This window comes from Silene latifolia, chromosome 2 (genome assembly GCF_048544455.1).
Source record: "Silene latifolia isolate original U9 population chromosome 2, ASM4854445v1, whole genome shotgun sequence".
Lineage (NCBI taxonomy): Eukaryota > Viridiplantae > Streptophyta > Magnoliopsida > Caryophyllales > Caryophyllaceae > Silene > Silene latifolia.
The window spans coordinates 167,394,985-167,420,591 of NC_133527.1; the positions used below are offsets into that span (position 1 = coordinate 167,394,985).

The following is a 25,607-nucleotide window of genomic DNA, read 5'->3' on the forward strand; positions in this document are numbered from 1 at the left end:
CAATGTCAGTCACTGCTAGAGGTAATTATGACTATTTCATTACTTTTACCGATGTCATGAGTAGATATGGGTATATCTACTTAATGAGGTATAAAAGTGAAGCTTTTGATAAGTTCAAAGAGTTTCAGAATGAAGTAGAAAACCAATTAAATAACAAGATTAAAGTATTACAACCAGATCGTGGTGGGGAGTATTTAAGCCATGACTTTAGAGATCACCTTAAAGACTGTGGTATTGTATCTCAGTTAACTCTTCCTGGCACACCACAATTAAATGGCGTGGCTGAAAGAAGGAATCAAACTTTATTAGATATGGTTCGATCGATGATGAGTCAAACAGAGTTACCTAAGTCATTCTGGGGTTTTGCCATTTTATCTGCTGTACAATCACTTAATAAAAGTCTCACTAAAGCAACTGACAAAACTCCATATGAGATATGGAAAGAAAAAGTCCCGAATCTGCGATACATGAAAGTATGGGGTTGTGATGCTTATGTTAAGAGCAAGTTTGACGATAAGCTTGCACCTCGTTCTGAAAAATGTTTTTTTGTAGGCTACCCTAAGGAAACTTGTGGATATTACTTCTACAATAGTAACGAGAATAAAGTGTTTGTTGCTCATGAAGTTGTATTTCTAGAAAAAGAGTTTATTTCTAGAAGACAGAGTGGGATAAAATTTGAACTTGACGAAGTTCAAGAGCCACAAACTGATGTGACAGTACGGGAAGATGTTCCTTCTACGTTTGAATCAGTTATTGTTCCTTCTGAACCTAGGAGGTCAGAAAGGGTTAGTCGTCAGCCTGATAGATACCTTGGTGTTATCGAGGAAGATGGTGACTATGAGGTTTTACTTTTGGAAAGTGATGAACCCAAGACATACAAAGCAGCTATTACGAGTTCTGACTCCAAGCTATGGCTCGAGGCCACGCAATCCGAAATGGATTCCATGTACGATAATCAGGTATGGGACTTGGTTGACTTACCTAAAGATGTTCGACCTCTTCAGTGTAAATGGATATTCAAGATTAAAATCGGCATGGATGGACATAAGGATGTCTACAAAGCTAGACTGGTTGCAAAAGGTTTCACTCAAGTTCATGGTTTACACTATGATGAAACTTTTACACCAGTTGCTATGCTTAGATCTGTTCAGATAATGTTAGCGATTGCTGCATTTCATGATTATGAGATATGGCAAATGGATGTCAAAACCGCTTTCCTGAACGGGTTTCTGGAAGAGGAAGTGTTCATGACACAACCTGAGGGTTTTGTGGATCCAAAAAATCCTAACAAAGTATGCAAACTTAAGAGATCCATTTATGGTCTTAAGCAAGCGTCAAGGAGTTGGAATCATCGTTTTGATCATGTTATTAAACAGAATGGTTTTTCTCGAAGTGTTGAGGAACCATGTTTATACATGAAGTTTAGTGGGAGTAGAGTTTTTTTCTTACTTCTTTATGTGGACGACATATTACTCATTGGGAATGATGTTGATATGCTTGCTTATGTTAAGAAGTGGTTGGGAAATCACTTCCAAATGAATGATTTGGGAGAAGCTCAGCGCATATTGGGTATCCGGATCTATAGGGATAGATCCAAAAGGATATTAGCATTGAGTCAAGAAGCCTATATCGATAAGATTCTTGACCGATTCAATATGAAAAACTCCAAGAGAGGTTTTCTACCAATGGGCAGTGGGATCACTTTGAGTAAGTCACAGTGGCCTACTGAGCCTAAGGATATTGAACGCATGAAAGTGATTCCCTATGCTTCCGCTGTTGGATCGATCATGTATGCTATGATGTTTTCTCGTCCTGACGTCTCGTATGCTTTGAGTATGACGAGTCGTTTTCAGAAAACTCCAGGTGAGAGTCACTGGATAGCCGTCAAGAATATTATAAAGTACTTGAGAAGGACTAAAGATTCATTCTTAGTGTTCGGAGGAGAATCTGAATTACGTATAAGAGGTTATACAGATGCCAGTTTCCAAACCGATAGGGATGATTTGAAATCCCAGGCTGGTTTTGTCTTTTTGTTGAATGGAGGGGCAGTTTGCTGGAGAAGTTTCAAGGAGTCCGTGACTGCTGATTCTACAACGGAAGCTGAGTACATTGCAGCCTCTGAAGCTGCAAAGGAAGCTGTTTGGATTAGGCAATTTTTAGAGGGACTGAAGGTAGTTCCTACCACCGAGGATCCTATCACTTTGCATTGTGATAACAGTGGGGCAAATTTTCAAGCAAAAGAGCCCAAGTCTAGTAACAAATCTAGACATGTACTTAGGAAATTTCATGTAATTAGAGATTTAATCGAAAGGAAAGAAATTACAGTTTGTAAGGTTGGGACAACTGACAACATCGCCGATCCTTTAACCAAGCCTTTGTCTCAAGCTAAACATGATAGTCATGTAGTTTCGATGGGGTTGAGACGAATGCCAGAACTGTTGTAAATTATATGATATGTAATAATCAAAATATTGTATTTATTATTTCATATAAGATAAGTTGCATTTATCGTTATATTCAGTTTTATGTTTGAATTTATATACTTTGTTTTCTCCAAATAGGTTGTAAAGACAATGTCGAACCCTATTAAGTGAATTCGATTAACATTGTATTTTGTCCCTAGCTACTTAATGACGTGGCGTCTCGGAGTGACTAGATTGAAAGGCGATAGATGACAGGTTCGACTGTCATATGGTCATAGTGATGACTGGTCGATTACATAGGCATATTGTGAGAGAATTTGTTGGACAATGACCATTTATAGAGTCCTTTTGTTGCTAGGTCGTGGCAAGGATTTCTATTTATTCCTTTGAGTCAATTCTTTAGACCGGTGACTATTTGTCTGAGTTGTTACGGTTTTCCGATGGCTTTGGTTTTTGTTCTAGGTCGCACCGTAAAAGGAGGCCGATGAGCATTTACTGGGTCATTGTGATCTGTATCGAATGAAGAAAATAAGTCAACGGGATTGTCCTTTTAAGTCATATTTTATCTCAAGGCCACTCGAGGAGAGATGGCTGTGAATGCGTGGCCACGCTCGGATGCGATCTATAGTAGATTATCCGGTCAGACAGTCATTCTCCTGATCGAGGAAAGCACTTTATGATATGATCATGTGTAAGAACGACCTAAAAGACATCTTGCATTGAGTGGGAGATATTATTGGACAAGAGAATTGGTAACGCACACTTGTGTCAGACAAGTAGGAGATTGTTGGAGTAGTGTCCTCCACAATGAGTGCGTTTACATATTAAATCTCGCAAAAGGAATATCAGGGATTTATTTATTTATTTGTCAGCTGGTCATCGTTAATCGGTAATGATTGGCTGACTAGAGTTTGACATTCCTGTCGTGTGACGGCGGTGATCAGCTGGTCCCTTTAGGTCACACCTATAGGATGACGCCCAAATAGAATAAATTAATTATTTGTATGAGATACAAGATAATTAATTCCTTGTATTATTTGACTTTTAGTTAGTCACATAAATGTATTATTTGATGACGGGTTACGAACTCGGGACAAGGAGATTTATTATTTAGTTATGTGATGTTTAAATAATAAATGATTAGAATTTATTAATTAATAGTTAATTAATTAATTTTATATGATATGTGTATATGTTTTGAGGTGAAATTAATTAGCTAATTAATTTTACAAGAGGTTGTAAAATTAGCTAAGTGGGATAATATTGACACATTGAATGTTGATAAAATAGTCTTATGACCACTTAATAGTTAAGTAGTCATTGGTAGTTATTTTGTATTATTTAAGTGTTAAATAATAAAATTAATATTTAATTATTTAAGATAATTAAATATAAGACTTATAAGCATTTGTGGGGCAAATGTCAAAAATCGAAATGGACCCAAAATGGTCCATATGGACTGATTTTTTAGGCCATTACAAGTGTTCATTTGGTGGCATTTTCCACTCATAATTGCCCCCCCCCCAAATTGCCTATAAATACCACCAAACTCCACCATTTTTTGTTGTTGGAAAAATTGGAAGAAAAATTGGTCTTTTCTTGTTGTTTTGGAAGGCTCACTTGGAGTTTTTAAAGACCATTTTTCTTCTTATTTTGTTCATCTTAAAACATTTAAAACACATATAAAATAAACTAATAATATTATCAAAGTAATAATATAATTAGTACATCAAAAATACAAATAAACAAGGTTACTACTACATTTACCTAGTTAGTATTTTAGTAGTATTTTGGGTTAATCTTGTGTGCCACCTTAGGAAATTACCTACTTTGGTAATTAAGGTGTTGGAGGATCATCTTTATTGCATTAACTCAAGAACAACTTCAAGGAAGGAGTCCTTGAGTTGTGCCCATTTTGCCCTATAACAATGTAAGGAATTTTTGTCTTAAGATGATTTTATACCATCTATTTAATACTTTTCTTTGCATGCATGTAGATTTAGACCACAAAAATTAACTTGTAATTTTGATATCATAGGATGAGTATTAATTTGGTTTAAATAAATAACATTGACATCAAGGAAGTACGAAAGATTACCAAGGTCTTTTAGAGAGAACCTTCTTGATAAGGACTTGATAAAAGATGTAACACTGGAGGTACAAGAACCTGTCACAATGATATCGTCAACATACCCAAGGACAAACAAATTGTAAGTGCCATTATATATGAATAGAGAAACATCAGAAACGGAATTTGTAAACCCCAACACTAAGGAGATAGGACCGAAGCTCGGTGTACCAAGCCCTCGGGGCTTGTTTGAGACCATAAATGGCCTTGCGAAGGCAACATACATGTGTTGGTTTGGTGGGATCCACAAAGCCCGGAGGTTGAGCCATGTAGACCATATCGGTTAGTGTGCCTTGAAGAAAGGCATCATTAATATCAAGTTGGCGGAGGGGCCATTTGTTGCTCATGGCAAGACTAAGAAGCAGACGGACTGTGGCAGGTTTAATAATAGGACTAAAGTTTTCCGTATAGTCGATGCCAGACCTTTGATGAAATCCTTTCGTAATTAGATCGACTTTTTGCTTATGGATGGTTCCATCGGGGTTGTATTGGGTGCGAAAGACCCATTTACAACCCATGATATTATGGGAGGGATTAGAACCGACGAGTTCCTAGGTTCCATTTTCTTGAAGGGCTGAGAATTGGGTCTCCATGGCAGCACGCCAGACGGGATCAACAAGGGCTTGTTTAATTGTTTTGGGTTCGGTGGTTTGAAGCTGGGCATTAAGGTTGAGTTTGTAGATTGGTTTAAAGATGTTTTGGGAAGCATGAGTACCATGGGTGGAGAAGATAGTGAGGTGTAGTGGAGGGGGCAGGCGTGGTGACGGTTGCAGGACTACGTGGGGTGACATGAGGTGTGTCGGGATTGGGGCTCAAGTTTGTTGTGTTGGAGAGCAGAGGAATGGTAATCTGACACCATTCATCAGAGGTAGGAAGAGGTGAGTTGGTTGAGGAGGTGCTAGTGGCGAAAGGATACATTTTGTCCACAAAGCGAACGTGACGTGAGCTATACACACATTTGGTGTCGGGGTCTAGGCAGAGGTAGGAGTGTTGGAAAGGCAAGTAACTAATGAAGCCACAAGCGATGGACCGAGCTTCAAGTTTGTGACGTGGGTATGGGCGTAGCCACGGGTAACATATGCTACCAAAATTGTGAAAGTTTGTGTATTTGGGACGACGTTGGAAAAGACGAGAGTGGGGATTCATTTTGTAAGGTGGATGTGGGCATACGATTGATTAAGTAGACGACTGTTTGAAAGGCATAAGACCAATACGCGAGAGGCATAGAGGCGTGGGCAAGGAGAGCAAGGCCGGTGTCTACAATATGTCGATGTCGTTTTTCCGCAAATCCATTGTGCTCGGAGGTGTGTGGCGGCGATGTTAGATGCTGAATTTCAAATTTCGCAAAGTCAGGTTTGATTTTTTCAAATTCTTCGCCATTGTCAAAGTAAAACATTTAAATAGGGCGCGAGAATTGTTTCTCAACGAGTGATTTAAATGTTAAAAAGGTAAAGTGTGTGTCGAACTTCTTTTCAAGAGGAAATAACCACGTGAATTTAGTATAATGATCCGAAAAAAATCACATAATATTTGAATTGATTAACCGAGAAGATAGGTGAGGACCATAAGTCACTGAAAATTATTTCAAGTGGAAATTGAGATTGAAGAGACGACACATCAGACGACAATTTGTGACTCTTATAGGTACGGCAAGCATTGCAAGTATTATTCAAAAGAATTGTCTTAACATCAAAACTGGAAACAATGGTTAAAACGAAAATTGCAGGTGGCCAAAACGGTGATGAAGGTCAGCATCTAAAAGAGAGGTCGTGTGACCTTGAGGCGAGGACGACATCGGCTAGTAGTACACTCCATCCTTTGCTGTTCCCTTGTAAAGAATTGCACCGGTGTTAAGGTCCTTGACAAAGAAAGAATAAGAGGTAAAGTTAATGGACACATTATTATCGATACAAAATTTAGACACGAAAATTATATTTTAATGCATTAAAGGAACATGAAAAACATTGGTTAATTTGAAGGAAGAGGAGAGTAAAGTAGAAACAGTGTTGAGAATAGGAAGACTGGAGCCATTGCCTATGACTATTTCATCAGTACCGTCGTATGAGTGGTGCAACGGGAGATTATCAAGATCCGAGGTGACGTGGTGCGATGCACCACTGTCCAAGAGCCATGGGGAGTGTTGGATCATATAGTTATATGTTTTGTTTTGATAATGACAAGTGTGATTTATCATATATATACTCTTGCGCGTAATCATTTGTTAGATTTAATAAAGGTTACCATAGCAAACAATGTTATAGCACCCATGGCTATAACATTGAAGATTTGTGAAGCATCATTGTAATGTTATAGCTGCTTGAGCTATAACATTAAATATTCCTAAAGCATCATTGTGACTACTTCATTCACAAGTATGATGATCACTCAAGCCAAAGACATGATCAAGTCTATAAGAAGCTCCAGATGAAGAGTTTATGATCAAGATGAAGAGATGATCCTACCACTGAAGATCTCCAGGAAGATTAGCTAGTATAGGACATCATCTAATGAAGGTATCTTTGGAAGTAATATTGGAAAGGTAAAGTTAAGCTATTTCACCTATAACTTTATTTACCAAACTTAATGTTCTAGTCATTTATGTTAGGCTTTTTTGATAACTTATACCTTAAATAATTCACTTTTTCAAATCTTATACCAAAAATAATTTTAATTAAAATCTTATACCTAAAATGACTTTTTTCTTCCAAACTTGATACAAAATCTCAAAAATAGCCTTGAATTGACGATCTTGTCCTTACTGATTAAACATCATCATCATCCTTCCCCCAGCAATTAACCCACACATCCACGATTACCACTACTAAAATCCATCAAATTAGTAAGGGCAAAATTGCCAATTTAAAAAAAATAGACATAAAGAAAGCTTTTGATCGCAATGGAGCTTTGTTGCTGACATGTTACAAGAGATTGGGTTTCCTCAGCAGTTCATCAACTGGGTTCTTGGTTGTATCACTGGTACTTGGTATTCTTTGAAGCTTAATGGTGGTCTCTTTGGTTTTTTCTCTGGTAAAGGTTGGATTAGATAAGGGGACCCTCTTTCCCCATATCTCTTTGTACTCAGCATGGAGATCTTGAATGTCCAGATCTTTAAGACTTCTTTGCCAGGAGCCTTTGGTCTTTTTCCACCCTAAATGTAGCAAATTCAACTTTACTCATCTAATCTTTGAAGATGACTTGATGATGTTTGTTCGAAGGGATGTTCCTTCTGTGATAGCAGTTCAACATGCTTTGACTAAATTTGCTTCAGTTTCTGGTCTCAGTGCTAATGTGGAGAAGACTAATACTCCCTCTAACTTTTATTATATGACGTTTTACTAAAAAGCACACTTATTAAGGAAATTACTAACTAATTATAATGACATTAATTAAGGGGTGTGTTATGCTTTAGAAATACTACAAAAAGTCCCACTGCCTCTTCGACATCTTCATCTCCATCAAGAAATAATTTTTTTGTAAATCTTTCTTTGCTTTGGAATTGAAAACGTCATGTGAAGACTTTGAATTTAATAGCAAATTAACTGAGAAGTCCAAAACGTCATCTAATAGAAAAATTTTATGAAAGGCTTAAACGTCATATAATAAAAGTTGGAGGGAGTATATATTTTGGGGGAGTTGCTTAGGAGGCCAGATCTGCAATTTTGGATGCTACTGGTTTTTCTGAAGGAGGTTTTCCTTTTCGATATCTGGGATTGCCCCTTGGATCTTCTAGATATTCAGTCAGTATGTTTGATTCTTTGGTCATTAAAATTCAGAATAAGTTGCAGCATTGGTCAACTAAGTCCCTTACTTATGCTGGTAAGGCTCAGTTGCTTTATGCTGTCATTTTTTGTCTAGAGAATTTTTGGTGTTCTAGTATGTTGCTTACTCAAAAGGTACTCAAACAGATAAACCAGTTAAGTAGGAACTTTTTCTGGGGAATAAAGGAAGGGGAGAGGAAACTGCAATTCAAAAGCTGGAAACACATTTGTGCTCCTTGGAGTAGAGGGGGATTTAATATTAAGAATGTGCAAACTTGGAATATAGCCTTGATGATTCACTGGATTTGGAAGTTCTCTACTGATTCTACAGGATTGTGGGTTAGGTGGCACAAAGAGTATGTCTTGAAAAATGAGACAATCTGGTCTCTTGCTTCTAAAGATCAGTTTTCTTCTAGTCTTAAGGGAGTTTTGGCTGCTAGGAATGTTCTGCTTGCCAAAGCAGGTTCACACTAGGTAGCAATTGAACTGTTTGATTCCTGGGTGAAAGGTGGTAAGCTTCAAACTAGTAATATCTATGAGTATTTGCTTGAGGCTCCAGTTCCAAGACACAGGGTTATAGCCATTCTTGCTGCTCAAGGGAAGTTGGCAACAGTTGATAACTTGCAGCCATGGGGCTTCCATTTGGTGAATAGATGCAGTCTTTGTAAGCAAGCTTTGGAAAGTCACCAACATTTATTCTTCAGATGCTTGTTTTCTCAGGCTGTCTGAGTAGCTTTGCAGCATTGACAACATTTTTCAGTCAGGAGCTTTGATTTGATCGAGAGAATACAATAGAGTTATGCTTCTAGCAGTCAGGTTGGTTGGGCTGCTACCTGGTTTAGAATGACTCTAGCTGCATCCATTTATAGCATATGGATAGAAACGAATGGGAGACTCTTTAGGAACCAGGAGCATACTGTTCAGGCTGGGGTAAATCGTGTTAAATACCTTGTATTGGTGAGACTGTATATGAATCCTCGTTTTTCTGCGTTTGTAGATAGGCTTTGTTCATAGGTTGCTCTTGGTTGGAGCATGGAGTACTTGAGTCTTAGACTTGAGTTGTTTGCTAGAGTGATTTTATTGAAAAATTGTAATTTCTTTTCTCTTTGGAAATGAAATGATAAACTTTTGCAAAAAAAAAAAATCGCCAATTTAGGGATTTTTTTAAAGATTTGGTATCAAGTTTGGAAGAAAATGTTATTTTAGATATAACAATTTAAAGAAAGTTATCTTAGGTATAAGATTTAAAAGAGCGAGTTAATCAAGGTATAAGTTATCAAAAATACCTTTGTGTTATAACATTAGGATGCATTTTGAAGGCACGATTTTAAGATTTTAAAATTAATTTTCGAAAGCTCAAAATTATCTATATATTTTCGAAAATACATGTATGTCTGATTGAGGAATGATGTGGGATAAGATTGAATAATTTACATATATCCTATTGGTTAGTAAAATGACTTATGAGTCGTCATGCTACCTAGGGTTTGTTAAGTTGTTCAAACATAAACCGTAAATCCACACACCTTATTTCGACTAGGGTTTTCGAGTGAGATGGGCTTATGAGCCGTTTCTCTTAATCGACTATACTCCTTGTGCAAGTAATATATTAGATTAAATCTAGAATAGATTGTCTTAAGATATTTTTGTTGGAATATGTGTCCTCAATAATAGTGCGATCACATGATTTAATATCACAATTAAATCTCATATTAAGAATACGAGAGGGATGTTAAATTAAATAGTCAACTGATCAACATTAATTGGTAATGATTGGCTTACTAGAGTTTGACATTACTGTCGTGGGACGGTGGTGGTCAGTTGATCCCTTAAGGTCACACCTAAAGGATGATGCCCTTATCAGTAAAATTAATTAATTGTATGTTGATACAAGTTGATTAATTCCTTAAATATGAATAATTTATATTTATGAGAGGAAATATGTATCTTATTGAAATCTGATTAAATAAGATTCAATTTAGTGAATTAATATGTTAATTTACTAAATTATGTTGAGATTTTATAAATATTTCGAGGTAGAGGTAATTAGTTATTTACATTTACAAGAGGTTGTAAATTTAACTACTAGCTATTATGGGACCCATTATTTGTTGATATAATGGTAAAATATTACTCAATAAGTTCAGTGAATATATATTTATTAATTTGTCACATAATTGTTGTATGATCAAATTAATATTTAATTATGTAAGATAATTAATCATAAGACTTATAAGCATTTGTGGGACAAATATTATAAGACAAAAATGGACTCATATAAGCATAAGTGTACCGTCCAAATGGGTGCATGCTTGAGTCTATTGGTTTTGTCATTTTGTTATTGGAAAGATACTCCAACAACTTATGACAATGCTTTATACACAAAACCTACTACCCTATACCATATAGATGTGATTTTGAGAAGACCAAAAGTGCTCTAAAGAGAGCATTTTGGCCGGACCATGTAAGCAAGAGTGAGAGAACATTTTGTTCATATTACTCACTTATTCTCTCAAAAGATGCTTACTCTTCATCACATGCAAAACCTCCATTATTCATAGTTTTCTTTCTATTAAAACATGAGAAGTTTTGATTCAAATTGTTCAAAGAAATTACTAATATTATTAGTGTAATATATGAGTATTAGTAATCAATTTTAAGGTAGACTACTAAATAAATATCTAGTTAATATTATTTAGTAGTGATAAGGGCTAATCTTGGGTGCAATTAAGAGGAGAATCTCTACATTGAGATTTTTGGAGGATCATCCAACATATTAAGCTCAAGAACAAATAAGGAAGGTGACCTTATTTGTGCCCATTAATTTCGAACCAATATACAATGTAAGGGACATTGTTTTTCTTATAAATCTCTTATTTTGTTATGCATGCACTAGATCTAAAGAACAAATAATTAAGAATTTAATTAGTTCACTATTAGAGGAGTCTAATAAGAAGTAAATAAACCTAACAAGTGGTATAAGAGCATAGGATGTTGCATGCATAATCGGTTATTGTTTTTCCGAGTTAAAATGTTAACATATAAAACAAAAAATTTATGATTTATAAGAGTAAGTCACGAAATAATAATGCATGTTATATATTCTGGTCCTAAAATGTTTTTTAGGTCATTTTTATGATTTATGGAAATTTATTGCTCATTTTAATGATTTTTAGTGAATTTATTACATTTTTATGAGTAAAATGAACTTTTATTCACTAAAATAAGTTAACCTTCACTACTGGCCGTGATATTTGAGTATGACCTCACATGAATATTTTATGTATTGCATGTAAAATATCATATTAATGTGATTAATATTTCATAATTTATGAATTTTTAGTGTAAAAATGGCATAAATGGAGGTTAAATGACTAAAAATGGTTAAACTTACTCTCTAACCTTTAAAATTTTATATGACCTCACATGAATATTTTAAAAGTTGTGTTTAAAATTTAGTATTAATTTGATTAATATTGCAAGATTTATGATTTTTATGAGATAAAAATGGATTAAAAGAGGTAAAATGGTTAAAAATAGTTAAACTTCGAACCAGGCCATGAAACTTTAATATGTTGTCATATGCATGATTTACACAGTGTTTGTAAATTTTGAGATGAAATGATCTCATTTAGCATGATTTATGAATTTTTAGTGTAAAAATGGCATAAATAGTGACTATTTTTTGATACTTTAGATGTTTTATGAGATAAAACCGATAAATTGCAACTATATTTTCTCGAAATTAATTCAAAAATTTTAACCATGATTTTTGACATTATGAGTGTCATGTAATTATTCCAGAATGTTCAAAAATTTAAAATTCAAATTTTAAAATTATTGTAATTTAATTTGGATTTATTTCATAAATATTATGATTTTAAGGTAAAAAAATGAGCATAAAAATTAAATCAAGTTGAATTATTGTCAAAAATTGAGTGATGACTAATTTTTGAGTCCTAAGAGTATTAGGATAATTAACTTGAGCTTAGATGTAATTTAAGTGTTAATTTGTGATTTTAAGAAGTTATCATCATTCATCACGCATTTCCATAAAACCGGGTTATATATACAATATAAGTTAAATAGAGCGATTTGGCATATAATTTGGCATGATAGACACATATTATAATGCTGCATATTTCAATTGTTGAATGTTTTTATTTATATAATTTTGAATTATGTAATTTTGTCTTAGTATGGCCTTACTTTTAATCGATATTACCCGTAATGAAAGGGAATATTGATTCAATTGTAATTTAATGTGATCTCGTATCACTTTTATTTTTACTAATTTTTCATATTACAAATGTATAATAGGAATAGTTTTGTATTTTTATTATTATTTGTAATCATGGAGTTTCTTCAAGACGGTGCCATTCGGAAAGGCGTTCCGACGAAGACTGTGTTCTTGGGTGGCGTGCCACTTGAAGATTCAAGGGACCAAAGGAGTTGGTTTCCGAATATGTAATAGATTATTTGATTTTCTATTTTAGGAAGGCCATACTAGGAATTTATTATTATTACTTTGTGTGGATGTAGCCACCTGCACGCCCCAGCCGATCTGTGGGACATACATCGGTCTTTTGAAAGCCACGCTCGGCGGCGTAAAAAAATGCTTTCGACCGGATTGTGTTAGATCGGTCGGTTTCATCTCGGCAAGGGTCTCGAAACGATTAGAGATGTTCGGAGTCGCCACCAAGCATTTATGGGATGCCCAGAATCCGTTCGAAATCCACTTTATACCTAGGTCAATCAAGGCAAAAAGCGGTGCTTGACATAGGTACTAAAGATAAGGACTCGTCCCCCTTTTGGCATTCTATGCCTAAAATGACTCTCGTACGCCCTGGATAAGGCCATCCACTATCCAAAGGTTCTGAGTAAAGGGTGAGGCTACGTACTGGGAAGCCCTTTAATCGAACACCCAATCCCGCCCGCGTTAGCGGCCTCTACTGATCGATCGTGGTTGTTTAAGTGCAAGAGTTGATAAAACGGTAAATGCATGAATGCGCATCCAAAAGTTTAACCTAACATGTGAGAATTTCCTAAGTCGGTTAGTTTATCCATGTACCAAGAAATTGGTGTCAAAGTTGGATTTAAAATGATTTGCATGTGAGACGGAAATTAAACATCCATTTACCAAATTCGGATTACGATGCTTAACACGATTCCATTGTTTTGAAAAACGGTGTCAAATGACAAAGTGTAAAAACACGTAAACTTGTCAATCTGATCCGTCATGTATTCGGATTAACCGTAATCGGGATCGTCCTAGCCAAATGCTAAAACGAAACAAAATAGTGCCAGGCAGCCCCATTGGGGCGCGAGCCTATTGGCGAAGGAAGGGCTCTGCCCATGTTTTAAAATAAGAAAGCAGACGGCCTCTTGGGGCGGGAGTCAGACGACGACCCAAGGGACGTCTCCTGGTTGTTAAAAAGGTTGTTTAAAACCGTTTTTTGTGATTAATAATTTGCAAGTATTATTTGCACGACTCGGAATAATTACTATTATGTTAGTAATATTCGTTGTCGGATTTGCAAGTTTGAAAAGTATAGTTTACAAATAAAAATGTAAAATGTTTGATTTGAACTAAATATGTGTTTAGCTATTTTTACCCAAGTCGATTAATTAGGGTCAATGTAGTCTTACTCGTTGGTCGGTTGTATGTAAATAAATAAATAGAAAAATAAAGTGCGTAATGTAAATTAACACGTGAGATTTGGTGACGCGGAAAACCCAACGTGGGAACAACCGCGGGAGGGATGGTACCCTGCCAAGTATTGCACTATATGAATAGGAGGATGATTACAATTATGGCTCAAAGCTAATCCTGCTGGCCCTAGGTGTCCGGCCTGCAAGATCTAGGACGAACGTATATTATATGTCGAGATGTGATCTTGGATGTTGATTTATGAATGCCGGTGTTGAATGCCCTTCTTGATTTGCTTCCCTGGCTATTTATAGGGTAAGAACCCTAGATATGTCCTACCTCGAATATGGAAAGGGAATATAATTTCCATAAGGACTCTTTCCAAAACCCGGACTCCCTTGCCAATTCTCCCTGATCTCCCTAACTTCTCCCTGACACTTCTTTCCTTAATGCGGACGCCTCCTATGATGGGCTCCTAATCTTCCTTGAGCCCGTTTCCCCTTTCTCCAACCGCGGGCTTCCTTCCTCCTCATCACTTCTTTCATAGCCTTTACTTTATTAAGTGGGCCTTCTTTATTGTGCTATTTTGAGCCCAAACAGTTTGCCCCAAATTTCTTGTGAAGTACGCTTTCAAGTATCGAGCAAGGAATTTTACGTAACCAAATGCCAAAAAAAAACCTACGCCGTCTTTTTTACTCCTTCCCATGCAATCCATCACTTCAGCCGCCCTTCGCCTCTTTTCTCGCACATAACTCCCTCTCTCCTCTTTATAACTCCAACGTCCATCTTCCACTCTCATTAATCCCAAATCATTTCAAAAAATCTTCTCTCTCCTAAACCCTCAACCTTCCTTTTCCTTCGTTCCTCGCAGGCTTCACTGTTCCTCTTCCTCCCTTTCCTTCATCAGGTAATCCTTCCTAATTCCTTCTTTAATTTTCATTTTCTCTCTCTACCATGGGTAAAACTTGACAATCTTCGTCAACCTCCACACCCTCCGACCGTAATCTTGACCCAACCTTCCCTTCTAGGGGACTTTTTAAGCATCCCCACGACTGCGACTCTGCTCTAACTCCGACCGACATTCCCACGATCAAGAATCTGCTTGGTCTTGGTGATGGGGTGGATATCGCCATCCCTGAACTGGGACAAAAAGCTGACGCCCTCCATCCAGGGTGGGTGAGCTTCTACCTGTACCCGTTTAGATATGACCTCCGTTTTCCTTTCCCTAAACTCATTCAAGACTTCATCTTCACCAACAACTTTGCCATGGCACAAATTTCTGCTGCCATTTGGAGAGTTCTTCTCTATTCTCTGGCCGCTGGTCAGAGCACCGGTAAATATGTCACTCTGGGTGATCTAGCCCACATGTACAGCATCAGATCCCTAGGCAGGGGTCAGTTCTCATTCCGGGGTCATGGAGAGGCTCTCTTCGAACATGCGTCAAAATCCCATGATGAGAAATGGTTTGAGGACTTCTTCTACGTGAGGAAGGACTCCATCCAGCCTCCTGCTGACTATATTTTCGAGAAATGGGTTCTGACTTCGAGTAAGTAGCCTTCCTGTCACCTGTTTTATTTTATCTTGCTGCTTACTAGCTTACTTCATTGTCTTCGTGCAGGCCCCTATGACCTTATCCGTATTGGTGCCAAGATCCCTGCCCGCAGCAAATTGTTCAGCATCTCTGAATCCGAAAGAAAGTTCCCAGATCTGCTTCCTGGTTTTTCACCTGCTTCCTCCTCCAATCCTCCTCAGTCAGCTCACAGTATGTCTTCTGGTAAGACTTCTACAACCACTTTCATTTGCATGCTGTTTCTGCTGACGTTTTAAGCATTCTGTCGTCTGAGGCTATATGTGCTTGCAGGTTCCAAAGTTGATCAGTTGGAAATCATCCTCCAAAGTGCCAAAAGAAAGAGACCTTCTTCTAGTCCTGATGTGGCCTCTGCCCCCAAGAGGAGTGCTCCTGCTGCTTCCTTCCAGACTCCTCCCACAGTTTCCAGCTCTGCTGCACGTGAACCCTTGGAGGTCAACCCGTTATCTCGCCATCCGCCTACTCCTCCTGCCAGTCCTCGTGCTTCGTCTAGTGGGGGCATCATTTCTCATTTCCCAGAAGGCTTTGGGAATGTGGACAAGGTACCGTATTGGCCGGAGATTGATCAGTTGCTCTTCCCTCCTGTTGAGGAGACATTCTCAGAGTTCTCCCCAGAGGAGATGGCTGAGAATGACGTGCATAACGCCTTCATGGTAAATATTCTTCGTCCTCTACCCGTTTGTCTTCTCTTGTTTAGATTCCATCTCTCGACTTTCTTGCTGACTTCTCATTTTTCCTGCCCCAGACCCTTCAGTCTGCGCTCTACAACAGGAAGATGATCAACATAGTGCAGACCACCAGCCGTGCTACCAGCGCCAAGAACCAGGAGCTGAAGGAGACTGTTGCTGATCTGGCGCAGCAACGGATTGATCTGAAGGAGCGTGTGGTGGAGCTGAAGACGGAGCTTGCTGTCACCAAGGAGAAGCTGAAAGAGGGGGATGATCAGCTGGCGCGTACTCAGGTGGTATGCAATACTTTCTCTGACTCCCTCAAGCGCTGTGATGAGAAGATCAGTGAGCTGATCTCCCTGGCCGCCAACGTTGTTGCCTATGCTACCTGGCGGGGAAAGATCAGCGGGATGCGTGCTGCCCTCGAAGAGGCTCCTACCCAGCAGGCTATAGAGGAAGAGGAGAAACAGTGGAGATGCTCTACCCCACCCAACCCTGATCCGGGTGTCTTTGATGCCTGAAGTTGGGGAGGTGAATTCTCCTGCACTTGCTGAGGAAGCTGCTGGGGATGGAGCTAGGACGTCCCAGGATGCTGCTGACGGAGCTCAGGGAGCTATGGCGGCTGAGGATGCACAGACTGGTGCGGTACCTGAAACGAGGGGTCTGCAGGCAAAGGAAGTGCCAGAGGTGGAGGTCATTAATGTGACCGTTAATTAAGTTTTTTGTGTTTTGATGAACTTTTGGTAGTCTGGCCCACAGGTGGCAGACATTGTAATTTTTTAAAACTCTTTCTGTGGTTGCTCCGCCAAGATGGCGGTTAAACTTTGGGCCATACTTTTGGCCATATTTTGAAAATGCCCCTTGCCATAGTTTGACAAGGCTTTAGCTTACATATCGTGCGCTTTGTTATTTACTTTCCCTATTTTTAGGAAATTTGCTGTGTCAGCCTGTTTGGCTGATTTAGGCGAGTCCTGTCATCCTGTGAAGGCTGACGTTCTGACTCAGCTAGATGCCGTGTCAGCCTGGTGGCTGATTTAGGCGTATGCCTCAATGTAGGGAGAAGTGGCCGTGTCAACCTAGGAGGCTGATTTAGACCAGCCTGGCCAGCCTGAAAAGGCTGATCCAGACTAAGCTAGCTGCCGTGCCAGCCTGATGGCTGATTTAGGCGTATGCCGCAGTTTTTGGACTACTTAACCTTGTTCATGACGCAAGGTGTGTTCATCTCGTTTATAGCCGACAGGGGCGTCATTGAGGCAAGTTTATCGTCATTCTAGGACCGATGGAGACGCTGCAGGATTATGGTAGCGCAGATATTCCTACGTTCCATGTTCGTGTGCATGCATGCTGGGGCCCTGATTAATTGCGATTAGTGCGAGTGATGTGACCATAATTAGCGCATATTTAGCCCCCGAATTAGCCTTGTTCCCATGCTTTTTAGTGCATATTTGGGTCATTTATTGTCTTTAGTTCTTTGTTTTGCATATTCTTTGAGATTTTGATCCCTTGGTAGGAAAGGAGTGCAAATCTTGCATTTTCATGGCAAAACGAGACTAAATTGATTGAATTCAATGACCAAGAATCAAGGAGAGACAAGATTAGAAGGCCTTTGTACATATTATAGTAGATGAGAAATGTTGACGAAAGGATCCTTGCGTCCCCGAGGAAATCCCCAAGGATTTTATGAAGAAAAGGGAAGAAAAGAAGAAGGAACAAAGCTGAACAGCAATCCGTGCGGATTGCCATGAATCCGCCCGTCCTCCACAGCACAATCCGTGCGTCTTCTGCCAAAGACGCCCGGGTAAGCAGCCACCAGAATCCGGCCGTCTTCTCCCAAAGACGCCCGTCTTCCCCTGCTACAATCCGCCCGTCCCGACACCAATACGCCCGGATTCATCCCCAGCACAATTTCGTCTTTCTCAAGCTTGAAAGAAAGAAGCCATTCCTTCGAAAAATACCGGCGTCTCCCTGCTCAATCTAAAAAGTGTAATTACTAGTTTAGCCCTTAGTTAACCCTAATGCATCCACCTAATTTCCACTATAAATACCCCATTAGTCTAATTAGAAGAGCATGTTCTTCTTATCAATTATTAGAGTATTTAATATCAATCAAATCTCTCTTTAGTATTGTAATAAACAATTAATCAAGTTTTAATACAAGTTTTATTTCCTTAATCTTTCCTTTGTTCATCCTTTATTTTGGGTAATTGAAGATTATTTGGGTTATTATTGGGAGATTGACAACCTCTCAATCAAGCATCAAATACTTCTTTTATTCTTTGTTTTATTATTGGAATCATTAGTAGGTATAATTCTCTTAATCCCTTTTTAATTATTGTTAATTACTTTCATTTGTTCATCATGTTTCATTTTGTTGGTATGATTGACAACCTTGCTTGCATGATCAACATGATAATGAGTGAGTAGTGACCTAGCTAGGGTTAATGGGTAATTAGGGGAAACTAACATGGGGGATGATTCATGCTTAAATTAATATGCTTTCATGGTTTATTTGCTTGCTTGTTTTGATCTCAACTCATGCACATGTTATGTTTGATGAAATGTGAGCCTATGAATCCTTGCATTTTTTACCCATCACCTATCTTTTCAATGAGACTTGTAAGACATAAACCAACTTGAGTTTCATTAGACCATGCATGTTGTTGAGTAGGGAAGATTAAGTCGACTTGTAGGTGTTGTACAATCTAATCGATTCGGCTCCGGGACCCAACTTTCCTAGGATTGTAAGATACAACCCAACTCAATCCATCACAACAATAATTGCTTGCTTATAATTTGAGAACATGTTTGTATGACCAATTCCCATGATTCCCCTACCCCATGATACCCTAGTGCTTTTTATCAATTGTTTACAACCCTTTCATTTCATCTTGCTTATTTACTTACATTGCTATTTAGTTAGTGACCTTCTACATCAACCCAAATTGTGACACCCCTAAGACACCACTAGTTTCAATAGAAATCTCATCTCAATTCCCGTCCCTTGGGATCCGACCTTTACTTGCCTCTTTACTAATTGTAGAGTTGTTTGTGAAGCTATAAATTGTGTTTTGATTTGGACGTGACCCAACGACAACATCTATTCAATTGTGAACACGAAACGGACCGAACCAAAAAATGGCGCCGTTGCCGGGGACGGTGTTAACTTGATTTAGATTTTCTTATATTGTTATTAGTTCTGTCTTTCTTTGCCTTGGGGAAGTAAAACTCCTCAAGGTTTGTTCTAATTGTTTTCGAGTTGTTTGATATTTTGCATGTCTAGAAGGTCACAAGGTGATTTGTTACCTTTTGATCGTGAAATTGAAAAAACTTTGACAAACAATAGAAGATTTGCTAGGAGGAATTTGAGAGGTATTAGTGAGGTTGTGGATATTCAACCAACTATTGAGTTCATCAACCCTTTTGCAAGAGAAGGTGAGGAGAACCCAACACAAAATACCATACAAAATCAACCCACAATGCCTAAGTTTTCATCACATTCCGTACCCACCAAGGAGAACCTACCCAATGGTACTCCCACACCACAACATTTGACCGGAAATTTTATTGCTAAATCCGCCTTTATCCAATTAGTCGAAAGGAGCCAATTTGGGGGGATGCCTAGTGAAGACCCTCATTCTCATATGGAAATCTTTTGTGACTATTGTGATGCGATTTCTCAAACCGGTGTAACTCAAGAACAAATTCGATGGGTCTTATTTCCTTTTTCTCTAATGGGCACCGCGAAACAATGGTTGAAGGGCCTTGATAAGGCCACTCTCGGAATAGATTCTTGGAAGAAATTGGCTCTAGCTTTCTACAAAAAATTCTACCCACCAGAAAAGACTAACATTCTAAGAGCTCAAATTACGGGTTTTAAGCAAAGGGATGAAGAATCTTTGTATGAAGCTTGGGAGCGGTTCAAGGGAATTTGTCGCTCATGTCCTCATCATGGACTTAGCGAGTGGTTCTTGGTACAACAATTTTGGAACGGTCTATATGAAGATTCAAGGAACATTCTCAACATGGGATCAAATGGAATGTTCACCGAAGTTGATGACAATCAAACATAGAACAAGATTTAGGAAATGGCGGTCCATAACTCACAATATAGTAGACCTCGCAAGGTTACTAGAGGAGGAAGGCATGAAGTGAACTCCGTTACTCAATTGGGTGCTCAACTTAGTGCTCACATTGACACAATCAATTTGAAGTTTGAAAAAGCTATGGCTAGACTTGAAGAAGCCTCAAAATCACCAAAGCATCATGTTAATGCCATGACGGCATCGTCATCAATCCTAAGTGGGATATGTGAGAATTGTGGAACTTTGGGACATGACCAAAGTGAATGTAGGGGAACAAATGAACAAGTGAATGCTTTCCATGCATACAAGAGTGGTACCCCTTATTCCAACTATTACAATGAAAACACCAAATTCCATCCAAATCTCTCATACAAAAGCCAAAATGTTCAAAACCCTCAAACAACATACACCCTACCTCCCATGAGAAACCAAAATCAAAGACCCTTTTACAACCAAAACCAAGGTTACCAAAATAAAAATCCATACAATCACCAAAATGACCAAGGTTTTGATGTTCAAAAAGCGGTCCTCCAAATGCAAAAGAATCAACAAGAGTTTTTCACTCAAATGCACAAAGATAGTCAAGCAAAGGAAACAACCATTAACAACATTCTATCTCACACCAAAATGTTGGAAACCCAATTGACTCAACTAGCATCTTCAAGCTCACAAAGACAAAAGGGGCAATTACCACCTCAAAGTAATCCCCCAAGACATAAAACGGTTAGTGCCATTCACTTGAGAAGTGGTACAAGGTATGAAGCACCGAAGAAGCAAGTTGAGGACGAAGTTGTGGAAGCTAGTGATAAGGAAGAAATTGTGCAAAACTCCAAAGATGGAGAATCATCAAAAGAAGAGATTTCAAAGAAAAATGAAGACAAGGTCAAGGAGAAGGAGCCCATTGTGATTAGACTTCCTTTTCCAAGTCGTCAAGCCAAGCCCAAATTTGATGACCAACTTGGAAAGTTTATGGAAATTGTGAAGAATTTGGAAGTCTCAATTCCTTTCACGGAATTAATCAATCACGTGCCGGCCTATGCGAAATACATGAAAGACATCCTCACAAAGAAGAAGTCGATCCGGAAGCTTGAGACTATCGCCTTCACTAAGGTGAGTAGTGCAATACTTCAAGGGAGTTCACCTCCAAAACTCAAGGATCCGGGAAGCTTCTCAATATTGTGTACCATTGGCGACACCACGATCAACAAAGCCTTGTGTGATCTAGGGGCTAGTGTGAGTGTTATGCCGTACTCGGTGAGTAAAAGGTTGGGGATGGGAGAGCTTAAATGCACCAATATCACACTCCAAATGGCCGATAGGTCGACGAAGACACCATTAGGGATATGGGAAGATGTTCCCGTACGAATTGGGAAGTTTTTCATCCCGGTGGACTTTGTCATTGTTGATATGGAGGAAGATTCCAACATTCCAATCATTCTTGACCCTTCTTACACACCGCGGGTGCGGTGATTGATGTGGAACATGGTGAGCTCACTCTAGAAGTGGGAGATGAGAGTATAACTTTTAATCTTGACAAGACTATGAGAGCTCCCCGTTTACATGAACCGTGTTTTATGATCGATCATTATAGTCGAAAGGATGAAAGGAAGAAGTCGGAACTCCAATTGAAGAAGAAAATTGAAGATGCTCCATTCAAAGAGCAAGTGAATTGTGACAAAGAGAGCTTGCAAAGCTCACCAAAGTCAAGCAATGAAGAAGATGGCCTTATTGGCCAAGAAAAAGAAATGGGAAAGTTGTATCCACCAAATCAAGAGATTTTCAATGATAAACTTAATGAAGTTTGTGGTCTTTGGGGCGACGAATTTGAAGGGATTTTTAATCCGTACAATGGTAATGCCATCGATCAAGACCGACAACAAGGGCCAAGGTCTATTGAAGACCTCTATCATGATAATGAACAAGCGTTTGATTACTTTTTCAAGGTGTTGAGCAACATCAACAACACCTTGAACATGCCCCCTTGACATCTCATCAAGAATGAGAGTTTGGTGGAGTCCTCCCTAAACCACCATTTGTAAATATTTCTAACTCCCTAACTCGCATTTCAACTCTTATATTACATTTTTGTTATTTTTGGATTTTTATACTTTGATCAAGATAATTATCATGTTTGAGAGAAGTGAGGGAGGGACTAATAATTTCAATTAATGTGTAGTGCTTTAGCTTAGTGTGGGGATGGCAATTGCCTAGGCTATCCATGCCTTAGTAGTGCCCCCACAATGAAGAACACGAGATATGAAGAACAATGGAAAAATGGCAAGGGATATGCAAAGTAAACGGATGGAACTGAATCCGGGTACAAAGGGGTCGAATCCGCCCGTCTTCAGGCAATCCGGGCATTTTGGGTAGAAGACGCACGTCCCTCTGAGCTGAACTTTTGAAATATTTTTGACTGTAAGAGAATCCGAGCGTCCTGCATTCAAATCCGCCCGTCTTCAAAAATCCGCCCGTCCTGAAGGAAGGACGCCCGTCTTCTTAGCTGAGGAAAACAAGAAAAATCCCTGTAAAGGAATCCGTCCGTCTTCACTGAAAGACGCCCGTCCCGTGTTTGCAAATACGAGCGTCTTCTTTGAAAGACGCCCGTCTTTAGGCGAGGATTTCCCAACCCAGAACAGGCCAAATCCGAGCGTCCCGAGCAGAAACCGCCCGTCTTACCCCTGCAGTTCAAATTTTTCGGGTTTTATAAACCCCCTCCCACCTTCATTTCTTCATTCCTTCATTCATAACACTACTCATAACTCCAAAACCCTCATCCTCTCCATCACAAAAACAAGAGTCCTCAACAACATTCACCAAAATCAAATCAAAACATCCTTTTAAAAACAAATCAATCACTCCTCTTTCAACAAAAATCAAAACCAAGCACAAAATCTTCAACCTTTGAGTCGATTTTTGAATTCATAAAGGCAAAGCCTTTCATCTTTAAATCGATTTGGGTACACTAGAAATTGAAGATTTTTCACTCCTTTCTTGGTTTATTCATCAATGGCAAGGACTAAGGGAGCAACAAAGGCAACAAAGGCAAAGGCACCAAAGGCAAAGACACTCTCATCAAGACAAAAGAGTCTTCAAGCAAAGAAAGCATTGGCTATGGTGGTAGCTAACCCAAACTTGCGAGTGCAACAACAACAACCTCCTATGGAAGCAACAACATCTTCTACTCCGGAAATTGCTCAACTTTCGAATTATCCGGAGGTAATTTTCATTTCCAAAACCCATAGGGACACTTTTGCCAAGTTTGCTAGAAAATCATTTCTATCCACCAAGTTTATTTGTGAAGATACCATAGATAAGTTGGGTGTCCTTGAGCAAACTAGAGCCTTCTTTAAAGCCATGGGGTTGGAGAATTTGTTTGAATCAAAAGAATTGACATACCCCTCCCTTACCTTAGAATTTTTAAGTTCTTTGAAAGTTAACAAAGTTGAGACTATGGAGACCATCGATTTTCGTCTAGCTAATGTTAGTAGGCGCATCTCCTTTGAGGAAATGGGTAAAGCTTTGGGTCTTAGTGATTCACTGAGCTATTTTAAGAATGTTGGCAAGTATGACCCCGACCCTCTTTGGGAGGCGATTTCCGGAAGGAAATTTGAGGACTTTCATGCTAGTCGCGCTCTATTAGTCCACCATCCGGGCATTAGAGTATGGCACAAGGTCATAGAGAACACCATCATTGTAAGAAGAGACACCAACCATTTCACCAAACTCGATTTTGTTCTTCTTGAGTCGGCTTTGAACATTGGAAGAGAATTCACCAAGCCTTTTAACTCTCTAAGGTTTTTGGTGGATAGATGGTTAAACATTGATTGTGGGAAGAAAGACACTACCGTTATTGTGAATGGAGGCCTAGTCACTATCCTAGCTAAATACTTTGATCCATACTTCAACAAAGATAACAAGTATGAGGCGAAAGAGGGTGGTCATCTAGTTGATATTAACACTATGATACACAAGTACAAGTGGGTTACCCATAACCCTCTTGACACCAAGTATGGATGGCTCACTAGTGAGGCTAGATCTTTCACTTTGCCTTCAAAGATTTGTCGATTGAGTGTCCACCGGACCAACTATCTACTTCCCCTTTCAAAAGAGGCCGAGTACATTATCCAACAACAAAAGGGTGAACTTGAAATGCCCTCCTCTTCCATTGTCACACCACCCTACCCTTTCGGGTACCAAGAGTTCAAGCCGGAAGGTGTTGAAGCAAGAAATGATTATTTGACTCTTCTCATGCAAGAAATGCACAAGCAAGCCTTTGAGGATCGGAAAAATGCTTACTTAGCCCAATATCCACCCCTCCTACACTTAGCTAGGCAAGGACTACTTGACCCTTCATGTCCTTTGCCTAGTTGGGCGGATAGGGAAATCCTCTTTCCGAGTGCATCTAGGGTTGTTCCGGGTGATAATGAGGTTGTCGGTAATGAAGAGGTTGATGATAACATTGATGAAGAAGCTAATGAAGAAGGAGAAGAGGATGATGAGCAAGGTGAAGAAGAAAGTGAAGAAGAAAGTGGCGATGACACCACTTCTAATGAGGAAAATGATGATAGTGATGATATGATGGAAGATTAGCAAGCTTTAGAGGCTCCTACCCTCTTGAGGTTTGTCTATTTCTCTCTTTGTTTTATTTATTAATCTTTATCATTGTTGGAGTAGTCCTAGCACCATAGAGGACTCACACCTCGGCCCCATTGAGGTGTTCTCATTTTATTGTTCCCACCTTTCAAAATCCAAAATGACAAAATTAGTTTCATGCATTGCATAGTGTGTGCATGAACTACACCCATCCTTAGGACATTAGCAATAATGTCTAGATCAGTTTGGGGAAGTTAATGCATACACAACGGGAGGTAATCTAAATTATCCTCTCCGTCATAAACAAAAACCATGCATCATGTAGTGTAGATTAGTGTAGCTTGCATTTAGTGTAGAAATCATGCATCATGTTTGCATAATTTCCCATCATTTTGGCCATTGAGGATAATGCCCATATTAGTGTGGGGATGGGGAATTCTAACTTAACTTTCATTCAAAAATCCAAAAAAATTGAAAAATTTCGAAAAACCATAAAAATTTGAAAATTGAAAAACCCAAAAACATGTTTATTTCTTTTGTAGTGTAGTCATGTATATATTATTGTATATATTGTGTTTGTTCTATCCTTGTTCACATTGATTGACTACGCCACATCCGAGACATGAGGATCATGAAGACCGCATGGTATGATCTTTCCAATCTCCTTTTTCCTCTTTATGTTAATGACTATGTGGCTTTATTTTGATTGATGCGGTA

The 25,607-nt window shown here is 38.7% G+C and overlaps 1 protein-coding gene and 1 non-coding gene across 2 annotated transcripts; one reads left to right on the forward strand and one right to left on the reverse strand.

The window, feature by feature from the left end:
* The first annotated feature begins 7,466 nt into the window (after positions 1 to 7,466).
* LOC141641589 (uncharacterized) lies at positions 7,467 to 9,038 on the forward strand. Its single transcript, XM_074450246.1, has 4 exons — positions 7,467 to 7,584; positions 7,742 to 7,839; positions 8,325 to 8,772; positions 8,818 to 9,038. Exons 1-4 carry the CDS (start codon positions 7,467 to 7,469, stop codon positions 9,036 to 9,038), a joined length of 885 nt encoding a protein of 294 aa, XP_074306347.1.
* An 11,025-nt stretch (positions 9,039 to 20,063) lies between these two features.
* On the reverse strand, positions 20,064 to 20,170 carry LOC141645464 (small nucleolar RNA R71). The gene has a single exon (XR_012544946.1). It is a non-coding gene; the product is annotated as a small nucleolar RNA R71 (small nucleolar RNA).
* Between the last annotated feature and the right edge of the window lie 5,437 nt (positions 20,171 to 25,607).